General features: G+C 45.8%; 1 protein-coding gene across 7 annotated transcripts in view; it reads right to left on the minus strand.

Moving 5' to 3' along the window:
• The window catches only part of LOC110523332 (calcium/calmodulin-dependent protein kinase type II subunit beta), a 64,241-nt gene that overhangs the window by 5,307 nt on the left and 42,667 nt on the right, over window positions 1-16,267 (minus strand). For 2 of the 7 annotated variants that reach the window (XM_036976939.1, XM_036976937.1), the window contains exons 15-17: window positions 2,539-2,598; window positions 1,572-1,610; window positions 991-1,036 (exon numbers count right to left, since the gene is read on the minus strand). In XM_036976939.1, coding sequence (XP_036832834.1) covers window positions 991-1,036; window positions 1,572-1,610; window positions 2,539-2,598 — 145 coding nt within the window. The remainder of the gene's footprint in view (window positions 1-990; window positions 1,037-1,571; window positions 1,611-2,538; window positions 2,599-16,267) is intronic. The other 5 variants (XM_036976943.1, XM_036976942.1, XM_036976941.1 and 2 more) reach the window with 3 other exon arrangements.

Consider the following 16,267-nt stretch of genomic DNA (forward strand, 5'->3'; position numbering starts at 1 on the left):
TTTGCTCTGACATGCACTGTCAACTGTGGGACCTTATATGGACAGGTGTGTGCCTTTACAAATCATGTCCAATCAATTGAATTTACCACAAGTGGACTCATCTCAAGGATGATCAATGGAAACAGGATGCACCTGAACTCAAATTCTAGTCTCATAGCAAAGGGTCTGAATACTTATGTAAATAAGGTATTTCTGTTTTTATGTTTTCGCTTTGTCATGATGGAGTATTGCATGTAGATTGATGAGGGGGGAAAAAATCATTTAATCCATTTTAGAATAAGGCCGTCACGTAACAAAATGTGGAAAAAGTCAAGGGGTCTGAATAATTTCCGAATGCACTGTAATACAGTATAGACTAAATCATATATTTGTGTTACTTCTTAGGCTCCCTGTCAGGCTCCTGACCTATTTAGAGAGTTTATATGCGGTTTAATACGACATGTAGCCTATTTGAAATGATAAGCGCTTCTTACCTTTTCATGTTTCTTAAAATACTTTTCTTTCAAATCATACTGTTTGGTTTCAATCCTTCAAAACCAAATGGTACTGTAGGTCCAGGTAGTTACAATAGATGGGTTTGTTTCCTTCTCTCTCCCTCCCTCTCCCTCAATCCCTCCCTCTCCCTCTATCACTCCCTCTATCACTCCACTGTCTGCTTCCTCTATTCGTCCTCTTTACTACCCCCCTTCATCTCTACTTCCCTTTTTTCCGTCCTATTTGTTTCCTCTCTCCTTCCTCTCTTCTTCTTCTCTACTTCCCTTCTGTCCTTCCTGTCTGTTTACTCTCTCCTTCCTCTCTTCTTCTTCTCTACTTCCCTTCTTTCCTTCCTGTCTGTTTCCTCTCTCCTTCCTCTCTTCTTCTTCTCTACTTCCCTTCTTTCCTTCCTGTCTGTTTACTCTCTCCTTCTTCTCTACTTCCATAGTGCTGTATATGTGTGTCATGATAATGGTAGTGTGTGTGCGTGCGTACGTGCGTGCGTGTGTGACTCACGTTTCACATCCTCATCCTCAATAGTGGTGTTGCTGTCAGATGAATCCTGCAGACACAGAGAGACATGTTAGTGACAGGTTAACCTAGATACACACACAGACACACAACACACACACACACACACACACAATTATCATGACACACACATACAGTGCTATGGTTAAACACCATGAGAACCCCAAACTCAGTTTCCCCCATTCAGTGTGCTGTCCCATACATGCAGTGGTCTATAGCAGTAGAAACCACCAGATGGCAAAACATAGAGCACAATCACAGAGCCCGGTTCCATTTCATTCCACAAGATGGCGGTGGTGGACAAAATATCTCCACATAATGAAGTGTGGGTAGTTTTGTGTCAGTGTGGTTATATTAAGCAGCTGTTTTCAGGTCCGTATGACTGCGGCATGCAGCCACTCCAGACCTACAACCCACACAAAACTCCTCAACCAGGAGTCATGCTAGACACACACACACTATAATACGCTAACACACCAGCTTGCCAAGGACAGAGCGAGAGAAGATGAGGATGAGAGAACTGAAAGTAGGAGAGAAAAAGATGTGTGGATGGAAGAAGGGTGTACCTTGTTCCTATCCACATGGATAACAGTGGTCTGAGGCTCCTATTCAGAGAAATAGAAAGAGAGGGGAGAAAGAAAGAGAGAGGGAGAGAGAAAACAACAGAGAGAGAGAGAGATGAAGAGGGATGACAGAGAGCAGAGTTGTAGGTGTTAGATAAAAGAGAGAAAAGACAGAGAAAGAGATATGGAGGAAGAGAGAGAGAAGAAAAGACAAGTTAAAATGAAGAAAGAGAGAGAGAGATTTCCCCCTGAGAAAGGGTTATCAAAGGGTTAATGGAAGGAAATAAATGGTTATTCAAAGAATTCCTCTAAGAAAATGATATCAGAAACAAAAAATACGAGTCTCACTCAGGCAAGAACCTAAAACGAACCCACATCAAACCCAAAGCCACCCTGCATATCTTCCTAAGGATTCACAGTTCACACACAGCAGGCCAAACAGAACACAGATTAACATACACCTGAGTGACACACATCAACACTGTCACCCACAAATAGAAAAAAATGCCAAAGGAAGATGGCTTGTGACTGCACTTCTACCAGTAAGCCGCTGTCGCTACTCTATTACGGCACCTTATAGCTACTACAACCTGACAAACCATAACTTACAAGTCATGCAGCTTCATCATACTCACAGGCGCACACTCACAAACAGTCGCACACAATCACACACACAGAACGGCTTCTAATAAGTGGCTGGTGATGGGTGCAGAGTGCAGACAGACTAAGATAGAGAGAGATAGACACAGAGACACAGGCAGGCAAACAGACAGACAGACAGACAGACAGACAGACAGACAGACAGACAGACAGACAGACAGGCAGGCAGACAGGCAGGCAGATAGACAGACAGGCAGACAGACACAGAAGAACAGACAGACTGAGGACATAAAGACGGACAGAGAAAGGGAGAGAAAGAAGTTGAATAGAGACCGAGGGAGATGGAGTGATATATAAAGGAGGAGTGTACCAGTGCAGCAGAGGGGGTTCCCTTGGGGCTGGTGACTGTGCTGTTTCTCGTGCTGTTAGGCTGCAGCAGTGCACAGAAAACAAGGGGTTAAAACACGACACAGAGAAGTGAGAGGAGGTGTGGATGTGGGTGAGGTTAGAAAGGAGGCTGGTCTAGTGGTTGTGTTGCCACCACCTGGTCACATGTTATGCCCCTGAAGGCAGCGTTTCATATCTCCATTCTGCTACTCACTTTCTGTGCTACACTTCTATCATTACAATCATTACAAGTGGAATTCCACTTGTTTAAAGAATTTAAAACATTAGGGGTCTCCCTAGTGGTGCAGGGGCCTAAGGCCTTGCATCACAGTGCAGCTGTGCCTCTAGAGATTCTCGTAACTGGCCGCGACCGGGAGACCCATGGGGCGGTGCACAATTGGCCCAGTGTCGTCCGGGTTAGGGGAGGGTTTTGCCGGCAGGGTTGTCCTTGTCCCATCGCGGTCTAGCAACTCCTGTGCCGGGCCGGGTGCAGTGCATGCTGACACAGTTGCTAGGTGTACGGTGTTTCCTCCGACACATTGGTGTGGATGGCTTCCGGGTTAAGTGGGCATTGTGTCAAGAAGCAGTGCGGCTTGGTTGGGTTGTGTTGCAGAGGACGCACGGCTCTCAACCTTCGCCTCTCCCGAGTCCGTACGGAAGTTGCAGCGATGAGACAAGACTGTAACTACCAATTGTATACCATGAAATTGAGGAGAAAAAGGGGTAGGTAAAAACATTATATATACATAACAAAAATCATTTAAAACAATAAAGAGTTGACCCTTTACAGTGATTTAAGGTCAGTTTTTCAGGTTCCCCCCTAAAAATGTTCAAGGTTAGGATTTAGCTAGACTTAGGAAAGCTGATCTTAGATCTGTGCCAACCTCTCAATAATAAACGCGCCACTCTTTTTCCCCATCTCTGCAGTTAATATACTGTACGGTCTATATCAGATCCAAGTCTATGTAAGGTTCTTGTCTATATCTATCATGAGACGGACTCATTCAAACCCAAAGGACTGATATACAGGGCAGGATCAATATTGTGAGTCAGTCGGTGTGCAGCCAGCCTATCAGAGGACCTGGTTAGTGTGAAGGAGCGAATTAGAAGTGATCGAGCCTGTCAGACGGAGCAGTTCTCCCAGGAGATGTAGCAGGTTGTGGACTGTGGGGGCAACACCACCTCACTGCTCAGTAAGGCAGTGAAAACACAGCCATAATGGAAGCTCATCTATCTAAAGGTAGACCGAAGGGTTTTACAGAGTTCCTTTTGGCACACTTCTACTAGAGAATAGGTGAAATTAGCAAGGTGCCAATGTACAGTTTCATGAGGGTCTGATGATGTTGCAGGTAGAAATGATTTTGTGCAAATTCTTCCTATAGGCATATGAGATAAATACTGAATAAAGATATAAACGCAACATGTAAAGTGTTGGCCCCATGTTTCATGAGCTCAAATAAATGTTACATACGCTCAAAAAGCTTATTTCTTTGTGCATAAATTTGTTTACATCCTGTTAGGGAGCATTTCTCCTTTGCCAAGATAATCCATAAACCTGACAGGTGTGGCATATTTTATTATTTTATTTTATTTCACCTTTATTTAACCAGGTAGGCTAGTTGAGAACAAGTTCTCATTTACAACTGCAACCTGGCCAAGATAAAGCATAGCAGTGTGAACAGACAGCAACACAGAGTTACACATGGAGTAAACAATAAACAAGTCAATAACACAGTAGAAAAAAAGAAAAAAGGAGTCTATAGACATTGTGTGCAAAAGGCATGAGGAGGTGGGCGAATAATTACAATTTTAGCAGATTAACACTGGAGTGATAAATGATCAGATGGTCATGTGCAGGTAGAGATACTGGTGTGCAAAAGAGCAGAAAAGTAAATAAATAAGAAGCTGATTAAGCATTATCATAATGATAATAATCATTATCATAAGCATTATCATTACACAGGTTCACCTTGTGCTGGCGACAATAAAAGGCAACGCTAAAATGTGCAGTTTTGTCACACAAAACAATGTCACAAGGTTTGAGGTAGCGCGCAAATGGCATGTTGACTGTAGGAATCTCCACCAGAGCTGTGGCCAGATAATTTTATGTTAATTTCTCTACCATAAGCCGCCTCCAACTCTGTTTTAGAGAATTTGGCAGTACATCCAACCGGCCTCACAACCGCAGACCACGTGTAACCACAACTGCCCAGGACCTCCACATCCAGCTTCTTCACCTGCGGGATTGTCTGAGACCAGCCACCAGGCCAGCTGATGAAACTAAGGAGTATTCAGTCTGTAATAAAGCCCTTATGTGGGGAAAAACTCATTCTGATTAGCTGGGCCTATGTGGGTGGGCCTATGCCCACCCAGGCCCACCCATGAATGTGCCCCTGCTCAGTCATGTAAAATCCATAGATTAGGCCCTAATGAATTTATTTCAGTTGACTGATTTTCTTATTTGAACTGTAACTCAGTAAAATTGTTCCATGTTGAGTTGATATTTTTGTTCAGAATAGCTTGGAATGGGAAACACAATCATCAGAAAGTCTTTATCTGGCAGAGTTGTTGATGTAAAATCCTCCTTTTGATTATCAGCACCACTAACCACTAATCTTTTTTTGTACCCTCTTTTTGGGGGGGGATGTATAGTTTTCTACATAATAGTACTTCTTGATGTGTGTCGTTATTTGAATTCTAATGATAGTTCAATTTAGATCTAATTCTGAGTTGACACCATGTAGGGCGAAGTAAACGCAATTATGATGACTACTGGACCTGGTCGTTTATTTTGACAGTAATTAGATTGCATTATTTAAGTCTCTAATGGAAGGAATCTCATGTTTTTTTTATCATTCAAATACATTACCTATAACTATTACATGTGTTGTTTATGATGGGAATTGCTCTTGAAATGTAAACCTCTATAGATTGTTTGTTTTAAAGGGGAATGTTACATGTTTTTTGATAACTTGGGTAGTATACTTTTATTTGATTATTTATCAGTTGTTTTACCAGGTAAGTTGACTGAGAACACGTTCTCATTTGCAGCAACGACCTGGGGAATAGTTACATAGGAGAGGAGGGGGATGATAGAGCCAATTGTAAACTGGGGATTATTAGGTGACCGTGATGGAGGGCCAGATTGGGAATTTAGTCAGGACACCGGGGTTAACACCCCTACTCTTACGATAAGTGCCATGGGATCTTTAATGACCTCAGAGAGTCAGGACACCCGTTTAACGTCCCATCCAAAAGACGGCACCCTACACAGGGCAGTGTCCCCAATCACTGCCCTGGGGCATTGGGATATTTGTTTTTTTAGACCAGAGGAAAGAGTGCCTCCTACTGGCCCTCCAACACCACTTCCGGCAGCATCTGGTCTCCCATCCAGGGACTGGCTTTTTATTTTATCTTGGGGAATCAATCTTATTTAGTATTTTCATTGTTAATTTGATGCCTTTGGCCCCTTTCAATTTGTCATTTTTGATTACTGAAACTTTCAAGTAAGTTGTTATTTTCAAGTTTGTGTTTCTTTCTGAGGTGATTAAATGTTAGGATACAGTAGGTATCCATTTATTATATCCTTTAAACATTTGTTATAGCTTTTAAAGTCTATTGTGCATGTACAGAAGACTGAACGGAGGACAATAAGGCTAGGCTTAGCGATTGGGCTAGTAACAGAAAGATTGCTGGTTCAAATCCCTGAGCCGACTAGGCGTCGATGTGGCCTTGAGTAAGGTACTTAACTCTAATTGCTATTGTAAGTTGCTCTAGATAAGAGTGTCTGCTAAATGAGGTACATCTCAGAGCGTGTGGTTAGCGAGCAGCCAGCCTATCAGAGGACCATGTGAGAGGGCGAATTAGAAGTGACTGAGCCAGCATTGCATATGGGGGTGTAGCGAGATTCCTGATGGGTTGGACGATTCTCTATTCATCTTAAGAAAATGTGGAAATCAATCAATCCGTCATCATTAACACAATGGAAAAATCTAATGATTTAGTATTTAAATATTGAAAGTGCCTGGGCTACTGAGAGAAACAACATGATGCAGTTTCAGGCCATGTGGTGGAAAGTGATGCAGCGCTGGAGATGGGGGTGTGTGCTAGTGGGTCTGGGCAGGTGGAATATAGTTGATGTTTGTATGATGTTGTCATTTGTATGTCTATGTTTTGTATTGTTAATAAAAGATCAAACAAAATGTTGCACAAATAAGTGATTGAGCCTGTCAGAGGGTGTGGTTAGTGTGTGTGGGTGGGGTTAGAAGTTATTGAGTTTATCAGAGGGTGTGGTTAGTGTGTGTGGGTGGGGTTAGAAGTTATTGAGTTTATCAGAGGGTGTGGTTAGTGTGTGTGGGTGGGGTTAGAAGTTATTGAGTTTATCAGAGGGTGTGGTTAGTGTGTGTGGGTGGGGTTAGAAGTTATTGAGTTTATCAGAGGGTGTGGTTAGCGTGTGTGGGTGGGGTTAGAAGTTATTGAGTTTATCAGAGGGTGTGGTTAGTGTGTGTGGGTGGGGTTAGAAATTATTGAGCCAAGATAGATAGACACCCTACAGCTCATTTACCCACAAGCCTGATCAACCGAACAGAACAGAACTAAGCAGATCAAATCAATTAAATGATTTCAAGAATTGGATTGGGTCCTCCTCTCTATCCCAGCCCCGTCATCCTACACACCCACAGAGCATGTGTGAGATGTAGTGAGAGGCACTCCGATTCCATCAAAAACATCAAAGCTTATCAGGAATATTTTGGTAGAACGTGGTATATACACTGAGTGTACAAAACATTAAGAACATCCTGTGTGTATCAAGAATAGTCCACCACCCAATGGACCTTGTAGAGAGTCCATGCCCCGACAAATTTAGGCTGTTCTGAGAGGGGGGGGGGGGGGGGGGGGGGGGCAACATATTAGGAAGGTGTTCCTGATGTTTGGTATTCTCAGTGTATTTGACCAACACCAACAACATAAACCAGAACACAGACATTAGAAAAAGAGGAAATGAGTGACAGACAGACAGACAGACAGACAGACAGACAGGCTGGCAGACAGACAGACAGGCAGGCAGGCAGGCAGGCAGGCAGGCAGGCAGGCAGGCAGGCAGGCAGGCAGAGAAATATGGCAGTTACACAAAATCCCAGAATAACATGCCAACTACACACAAACCCAGAATAACATGCCAACTACACACAACCCCAGAATAACATGCCAACTACACACAACCCCAGAATAACATGCCAACTACACACAACCCCAGAATAACATGCCAACTACACACAACCCCAGAATAACATGCCAACTACACACAACCCCAGAATAACATGCCAGCTACACACAAACCCAGAATAACATGCCAACTACACACAAACCCAGAATAACATGCCAACTACACACAAACCCAGAATAACATGCCAACTACACACAAACCCAGAATAACATGCCAACTACACACAAACCCAGAATAACATGCCAACTACACACAACCCCAGAATAACATGCCAACTACACACAACCCCAGAATAACATGCCAACTACACACAACCCCAGAATAACATGCCAACTACACACAACCCCAGAATAACATGCCAACTACACACAACCCCAGAATAACATGCCAACTACACACAACCCCAGAATAACATGCCAACCACACACAACCCCAGAATAACATGCCAGCTACACACAACCCCAGAATAACATGCCAACTACACACGACACGTGACCAGCCCACCAGCTACTGAACAACATATCAATTACACACAAGTGGCATGGAAATACAGTACAAACACACACACACATACACAAACAAACTGATTATGTGTTTGGGAAAATGACCAGCCCTTCATTCAAGGTCTGATAATAGTTTGTCACAGTGAAACTGCAACCGTAACAATGCAACATTAGCATATCTGTCTCTCTCTTTCTCTCTCGGGTGGAATGACTGACAGGTGACTCATCAGTAGAGACCACTGAAAGAGTATGATAGAGAGGAGAGGGGAAAGAGAGAGGAGAACAGGAGGAAGAGATAAGGAGGGGAGAGTGGAGAGGGGAGGAGAGGGGATAGGAGGTGAAGAGAGAAAAGGATGATGGAGAGAGAACAGGACAGGAGAAATAGAGGAAGAGGAGAGAAGAGGTGAAGAGAGAAAAGGATGATGGAGAGAGAACAGGACAGGAGAAAGAGAGGAAGAGGAGAGAAGAGGTGAAGAGAGAAAAGGATGATGGAGAGAGAACAGGACAGGAGAAAGAGAGGAAGAGGAGAGAAGAGGTGAAGAGAGAAAAGGATGATGGAGAGAGAACAGGACAGGAGAAAGAGAGGAAGAGGAGAGAAGAGGTGAAGAGAGAAAAGGATGATGGAGAGAGAACAGGACAGGAGAAAGAGAGGAAGAGGAGAGAAGAGGTGAAGAGAGAAAAGGATGATGGAGAGAGAACAGGACAGGAGAAAGAGAGGAAGAGGAGAGAAGAGGTGAAGAGAGAAAAGGATGATGGAGAGAGAACAGGACAGGAGAAAGAGAGGAAGAGGAGAGAAGAGGTGAAGAGAGAAAAGGATGATGGAGAGAGAACAGGACAGGAGAAAGAGAGGAAGAGGAGAGAAGAGGTGAAGAGAGAAAAGGATGATGGAGAGAGAACAGGACAGGAGAAAGAGAGGAAGAGGAGAGAAGAGGTGAAGAGAGAAAAGGATGATGGAGAGAGAACAGGACAGGAGAAAGAGAGGAAGAGGAGAGAAGAGGTGAAGAGAGAAAAGGATGATGGAGAGAGAACAGGACAGGAGAAAGAGAGGAAGAGGAGAGAAGAGGTGAAGAGAGAAAAGGATGATGGAGAGAGAACAGGACAGGAGAAAGAGAGGAAGAGGAGAGAAGAGGTGAAGAGAGAAAAGGATGATGGAGAGAGAACAGGACAGGAGAAAGAGGAAGAGGAGAGAAGAGATGAAGAGAGAAAAGGATGATGGAGAGAGAACAGGACAGGAGAAAGAGGAAGAGGAGAGAAGAGGTGAAGAGAGAAAAGGATGATGGAGAGAGAACAGGACAGGAGAAAGAGGAAGAGGAGAGAAGAGGTGAAGAGAGAAAAGGATGATGGAGAGAGAACAGGACAGGAGAAAGAGGAAGAGGAGAGAAGAGATGAAGAGAGAAAAGGATGATGGAGAGAGAACAGGACAGGAGAAAGAGGAAGAGGAGAGAAGAGGTGAAGAGAGAAAAGGATGATGGAGAGAGAACAGGACAGGAGAAAGAGGAAGAGGAGAGAAGAGATGAAGAGAGAAAAGGATGATGGAGAGAGAACAGGACAGGAGAAAGAGGAAGAGGAGAGAAGAGATGAAGAGAGAAAAGGATGATGGAGAGAGAACAGGACAGGAGAAAGAGGAAGAGGAGAGAAGAGATGAAGAGAGAAAAGGATGATGGAGAGAGAACAGGACAGGAGAAAGAGGAAGAGGAGAGGTGAAGAGAGAAGAAGAGGAAAGAAAAAAGAGAGGAGGTGGAGAGAGAAGAAAAGGAGGGAAGAGAGGAAAAAGAGGAGAGAAGATGAGGAAAGAAAGAGGAAGAGGAGAGAAGAGGAGAGGTGGAGAGAAAGGAGAAAAGGGGATGAGAGAAGAGGGGGGAGAGAGGGATACAATGATATCCTCACCAGGATCTGAACCTTGGGACTGGATTTCCATCTCTGGTTGTAGTGATGGAATGGATGATGAGATGGAGAGAGTGAGAGTGAGATGAACACCATGAAGGGTATGAAGAATGCTGAAAATGAGTGTGGATTGTATGTCAAAATAAAAAAAATGGTTTACAGAAATGATCATATCACAAAAAAGAAACAATAAATGAATCCAACAAATAATCATTCAAATATGGCATGTACAATAAACTTTGATTCTGCTCCTTTATGGACGTAGATGGAATAGATATATAACGGATGTGGATTACTGCCTAAAGAGAAAGAATATGAGAAAAATACCTTAAAATATGTGTGTGTGTGTGTGTGTATTGAGATGGTTGCTAAGCGACACCAGTGGTGCAGCTGATGGTACTGTAGCTTCTATTTCCTTCCTTCGTCTTCCTGGTTCCCAAAGTTCAGAAACACAACGAGAGTAGCCTTCCCACCCGACAGAACACACACACACACACACACACACACAAACCGGCATAGGTGAACTCATCTCATCCTTGAGGTGGTGGGGACAGGGAGTGGAGGGAGGGGAGGGAGGTCTGTAGTTGTGGGAGGATTTGGATGGAGTGATGGAGAGGAGAGATGAAGGGGTGATTCAGACATATAGAGGGAGAGTAAGTGGTACTGTTAGTGCTGAAGAGGGTGAAACCACTGATATTTAGTACTGTTGTGAGTAGGCAAAGATAAGGAGATTGTGCTCTGGTAAGAGAGACAGGAGAGAATTATCCAATGTTGTGTGTCCATAAACTGTGTTAGTTATTGCATTCCTCTCCACAGCTGAGGTTGGCGAGCAGAACTAGGGAAGAATTGACACTCTGAGAGCTCGTGCTAGCTGTGACATCATCAGTCACTCTTAAAGTGATGTGCTTTCTTACACTGCCACCCCAAATGTATGTAAAGACATTTTAAACAGGGAGAAAGTCTGTTCTGCGTAGCAGGATCACCTGCGTCTTCGTTGCAAGAACTTTGGGGGTGTACCAGCCGGCGGGCTACTGGCTGAAGGCAGGTCCGACTTTTGACCTAGATGGCAGCAGTCATGATGCATCCATCAGCTCCAGGGTAGGTAGGTATGTGTCACCTTCCCATCAGGGTCCACGATGAGGAACGCTTCACTGGGTGAACTGGAGAATGAATCGGACGCCACGTGTAAGGATCATGTTGTTGCCTGCACAAAGATTTTCCATGTGGCAAGCCTGCTGATGTCTGGGAGCTGAGGACTGAAACGAATGGACACAGGTCCACAGAAAGTTATTTGTATCCGGTACTTCTTGGAGAGTTCGAGCAGAAGGGAAATATCAAAGGTAACAGGCATCTTGACAAATAGCTCTGAGGGTGAGAGTCTCAGACTCAGTAGTGAGGTTGAGGTGCTGCACAGCCATTGGCAAGACGATGCTCCGCTCTGAGCCATCAGTTTCTACGTCATCAAGCTCGATGGCGGAGGATTTCAGGATGGTGGCTAGCTTACACTGGACGAGATGGCGGGGCTGGCTGTACTTATCCTGTGGGGCTGACCGTACTTATCCTGTGGGGCTGACCGTACTAATCCTGCGGGGCTGACCGTACTTATCCTGTGGGGCTGACTGTACTTATCCTGCGGGGCTGACCGTACTTATCCTGCGGGGGTGACCGTACTTATCCTGCGGGGCTGACCGTACTTATCCTGCGGGGCTGACTGTACTTATCCTGCGGGGCTGACTGTACTTATCCTGTGGGGCTGACTGTACTTATCCTGTGGGGCTGACTGTACTTATCCTGCGGGGCTGACTGTACTTATCCTGTGGGGCTGACTGTACTTATCCTGTGGGGCTGACCGTACTTATCCTGCGGGGGTGACCGTACTTATCCTGCGGGGCTGACTGTACTTATCCTGCGGGGCTGACTGTACTTATCCTGCGGGCTGACTGTACTTATCCTGCGGGGCTGACCATACTTATCCTGCGGGGCTGATCCTACTTATCCTGTGGGGCTGACTGTACTTATCCTGTGGGGCTGACTGTACTTATCCTGCGGGGCTGACTGTACTTATCCTGCGGGGCTGACCGTACTTATCCTGCGGGGCTGACAATACTTATCCTGCGGGGCTGACCGTACTTATCCTGCGGGGTTGACCGTACTTATCCTGCGGGGTTGACCGTACTTATCCTGCAGGGTTGACCGTACTTATCCTGTGGGGCTGACTGTACTTATCCTGCGGGGCTGACTGTACTTATCCTGCGGGGCTGACTGTACTTATCCTGCAGGGCTTGTAAGGCAGCAGTATAAGGTCTTGGGTCATGCATGTAGGCCTTGGCGAGCTGGAGTGCACTTGGAAGTTTCAGGTGTCCAAGAAACAGTTGATACTTATACCGCTCATTCAGGTGCCTGTGATTGTTCATCATGTCGTGCAGGGCAATTTTGATGAGGGCGAAGTCACTCTCTTTGCCGCTCTCGAAATGGGGCAACGATGGCTTGAGATGATGAGGCAATCAGCTGTTACTTGCCAAGTGGCAAAGCAGGTGCAGGACAGGGTGCAATCTGGTCAGGAGCAGGGTATGGTGCTGCTGGATTGGGATAGGGCACGCCTAAACCCGGGGAGAAGTAGGGTTCTCCTGGAACGGTGTAACCCGGAGAGAAGTAGGGTTCTCCTGGAACGGTGTAACCCAGAGAGAAGGAGTTTTTTCGTGGAACAGGGTAACCCGGAGGGAAGTAGGGTGCTACAGGGACTGGGTAACCCGGAGGGAAGTAGGGTGCTACAGGAACTGGGTAACCCGGAGGGAAGTAGGGTGCTACAGGAACTGGGTAACCCGGAGGGAATTAGGGTGCTACAGGAACTGGGTAACCCGGAGGGAAGTAGGGTGCTACAGGAACTGGGTAACCCGGAGGGAAGTAGGGTGCTACAGGAACTGGGTAACCCGGAGGGAAGTAGGGTGCTACAGGAACTGGGTAACCCGGAGGGAAGTAGGGTGCTACAGGAACTGGGTAACCCGGAGGGAAGTAGGGTGCTACAGGAACTGGGTAACCCGGAGAGAAGTAGTGTTCTCCTGGAACGGTGTAACCCGGAGAGAAGTAGTGTTCTCCTGGAATGGTGTAACCCGGAGAGAAGTAGTGTTCTCCTGGAATGGTGTAACCAGGAGAGAAGTAGTGTTCTCCTGGAACGGTGTAACCCGGAGAGAAGTAGTGTTCTCCTGGAATGGTGTAACCCGGAGAGAAGTAGTGTTCTCCTGGAACGGTGTAACCTGGAGAGAAGTAGTGTTCTCCTGGAATGGTGTAACCCGGAGAGAAGTAGTGTTCTCCTGGAACGGGGTAACCCGGAGAGAAGTAGTGTTCTCCTGGAATGGTGTAACCCGGAGAGAAGTAGTGTTCTCCTGGAACGGTGTAACCAGGAGAGAAGTAGTGTTCTCCTGGAATGGTGTAACCCGGAGAGAAGTAGTGTTCTCCTGGAATGGTGTAACCCGGAGAGAAGTAGTGTTCTCCTGGAACGGGGTAACCCGGAGAGAAGTAGTGTTCTCCTGGAACGGTGTAACCCGGAGAGAAGTAGTGTTCTCCTGGAACGGTGTAACCCGGAGAGAAGTTGTGTTCTCCTGGAATGGTGTAACCCGGAGAGAAGTAGTGTTCTCCTGGAACGGTGTAACCCGGAGAGAAGTAGTGTTCTCCTGGAACGGTGTAACCCGGAGAGAAGTAGTGTTCTCCTGGAATGGTGTAACCCGGAGAGAAGTAGTGTTCTCCCGGAGAGAAGTAGTGTTCTCCTGGAACGGTGTAACCCGGAGAGAAGTAGTGTTCTCCTGGAACAGGGTAACCCGGAGAGAAGTAGTGTTTTCCTGGAACGGTGTAACCAGGAGAGAAGTAGTGTTCTCCTGGAACGGTGTAACCCGGAGAGAAGTAGTGTTCTCCTGGAATGGTGTAACCAGGAGAGAAGTAGTGTTCTCCTGGAACGGTGTAACCAGGAGAGAAGTAGTGTTCTCCTGGAACGGTGTAACCCGGAGAGAAGTAGTGTTCTCCTGGAACGGTGTAACCAGGAGAGAAGTAGTGTTCTCCTGGAACAGGGTAACCCGGAGAGAAGTAGTGTTTTCCTGGAACGGTGTAACCAGGAGAGAAGTAGTGTTCTCCTGGAACGGTGTAACCCGGAGAGAAGTAGTGTTCTCCTGGAACGGTGTAACCCGGAGAGAAGTAGTGTTCTCCTGGAACGGTGTAACCCGGAGAGAAGTAGTGTACTCCTGGAACGGTGTAACCCGGAGAGAAGTAGTGTTCTCCTGGAACGGTGTAACCCGGAGAGAAGTAGTGTTCTCCTGGAACGGTGTAACCAGGAGAGAAGTAGTGTTCTCCTGGAACTGGGTAACCCGGAGAGAAGTAGGGTGCTACTGGAACGGTGTAACCCGGAGAGAAGTAGTGTTCTCCTAGAACTGGGTAAACCTGAAGGGAAGTAGGGTGCTACAGGAACTGGGTAACCCGGAGAGAAGTAGGGTGCTACTGGAACTGGGTAAACCTGAAGGGAAGTAGGGTGCTACAGGAACTGGGTAACCCGGAGAGAAGTAGGGTGCTACTTGAACTGGGTAAACCTGAAGGGAAGTAGGGTGCTACAGGAACTGGGTAACCCGGAGGGAAGTAGGGTGCTACTGGAACTGGGTAACCCGGAGAGAGGTAGGGTGCTACAGGAACTGGGTAACCCGGAGGGAAGTAGGGTGCTACAGGAACTGGGTAACCCGGAGGGAAGTAGGGTGCTACAGGAACTGGGTAACCCGGAGGGAAGTAGGGTGCTACAGGAACTGGGTAACCCGGAGGGAAGTAGGGTGCTACAGGAACTGGGTAAACCGGTGGGAAGTAGGGTGCTACAGGAACTGGGTAACCCGGAGGGAAGTAGGGTGCTACTTGTTTTGTCTACTGTGTTGGACTCCATCCATCATCATGTTATACATCATCCTCGGCCTACGACTGAAGTCATACAGTTTAACCACTGTGTGTATGTGCATATACATAGGTTTTGCAGGTACCCCAGGCTACCTATCTCCAGAGGTACTGAGGAAGGAGGCTTATGGTAAACCTGTAGACATCTGGGCTTGTGGTGAGTATAGAGCACTACAGTAACACTATATTATATATGTATCTGTCTCGTCCCTTTCTCCATCTCTCTCTTTCTCAACAGTATCTCCTCTCCTTCTCTCACCACTCAACACACGTGTGTGTGTGTGTGTGTGTGTGTGTGTGTGTGTGTGCTTGTGTTTTGAACCAAAATAGCTCCAGTGTTGTTTGCAAAGTGCAGACAGGAGAGGAACAGAGAGAGAGAGGGGGGGGGGGGGGGATTGGAGGGTTGTGCAGAGTGAGATTACGTAAGGACAGATTAATCATGTGGAGAGAAATAATCTGAGATTAGCACCGTGCCAGCCAGAGAGAGAGAGGGATGGACGATGGAAGAAGGGTACAGAAAGAGGGAAAGATGAAGGGAGGAGAAATAGAGGGAGGAAGATGGAGATGAAAACCTCTGTTAGGCATAAACAACCAAACCTTACCATAAACAACCAAACTTTACTATAAACAACCAAACCTTACCATAAACAACCAAACCTTACCATAAACAACCAAACCTTACCCTAAACAACCAAACCTTACCATAAACAACCAAACCTTACCATAAAACCTTACTATAAACAACCAAACCTTATTATAAACAACCAAACCTTACCAAAAACAACCTTATTATAGACAACTAAACCTTACCATAAACAACCAAACCTTACCGCAAACAACCAAACCTTACTGCAAACAATCCAACCTTACTATAAACAATCAAATTTGACCATAAACAACCAAACCTTACCATAAAACCTTATTATAACAACCAAACCTTACCATAAACAACCAAACCGTACTATAAACAATCACATTTTACCATAAACAACCAAACCTTACCATAAACAACCAAACCTTACCATTATCAACCAAACTTTACCCTAAACAACCAAACCTTACCATAAACAACCAAACCGTACCATAAACAACCAAACATTACCATACACAACCAAACCTTACTATAAGCAACCAAACCTTACTATAAGCAACCAAACCTTACTATAAACAACCAAACC

Source organism: Oncorhynchus mykiss, chromosome 5, assembly GCF_013265735.2.
Source record: "Oncorhynchus mykiss isolate Arlee chromosome 5, USDA_OmykA_1.1, whole genome shotgun sequence".
Classification (NCBI taxonomy): Eukaryota; Metazoa; Chordata; class Actinopteri; order Salmoniformes; family Salmonidae; genus Oncorhynchus; species Oncorhynchus mykiss.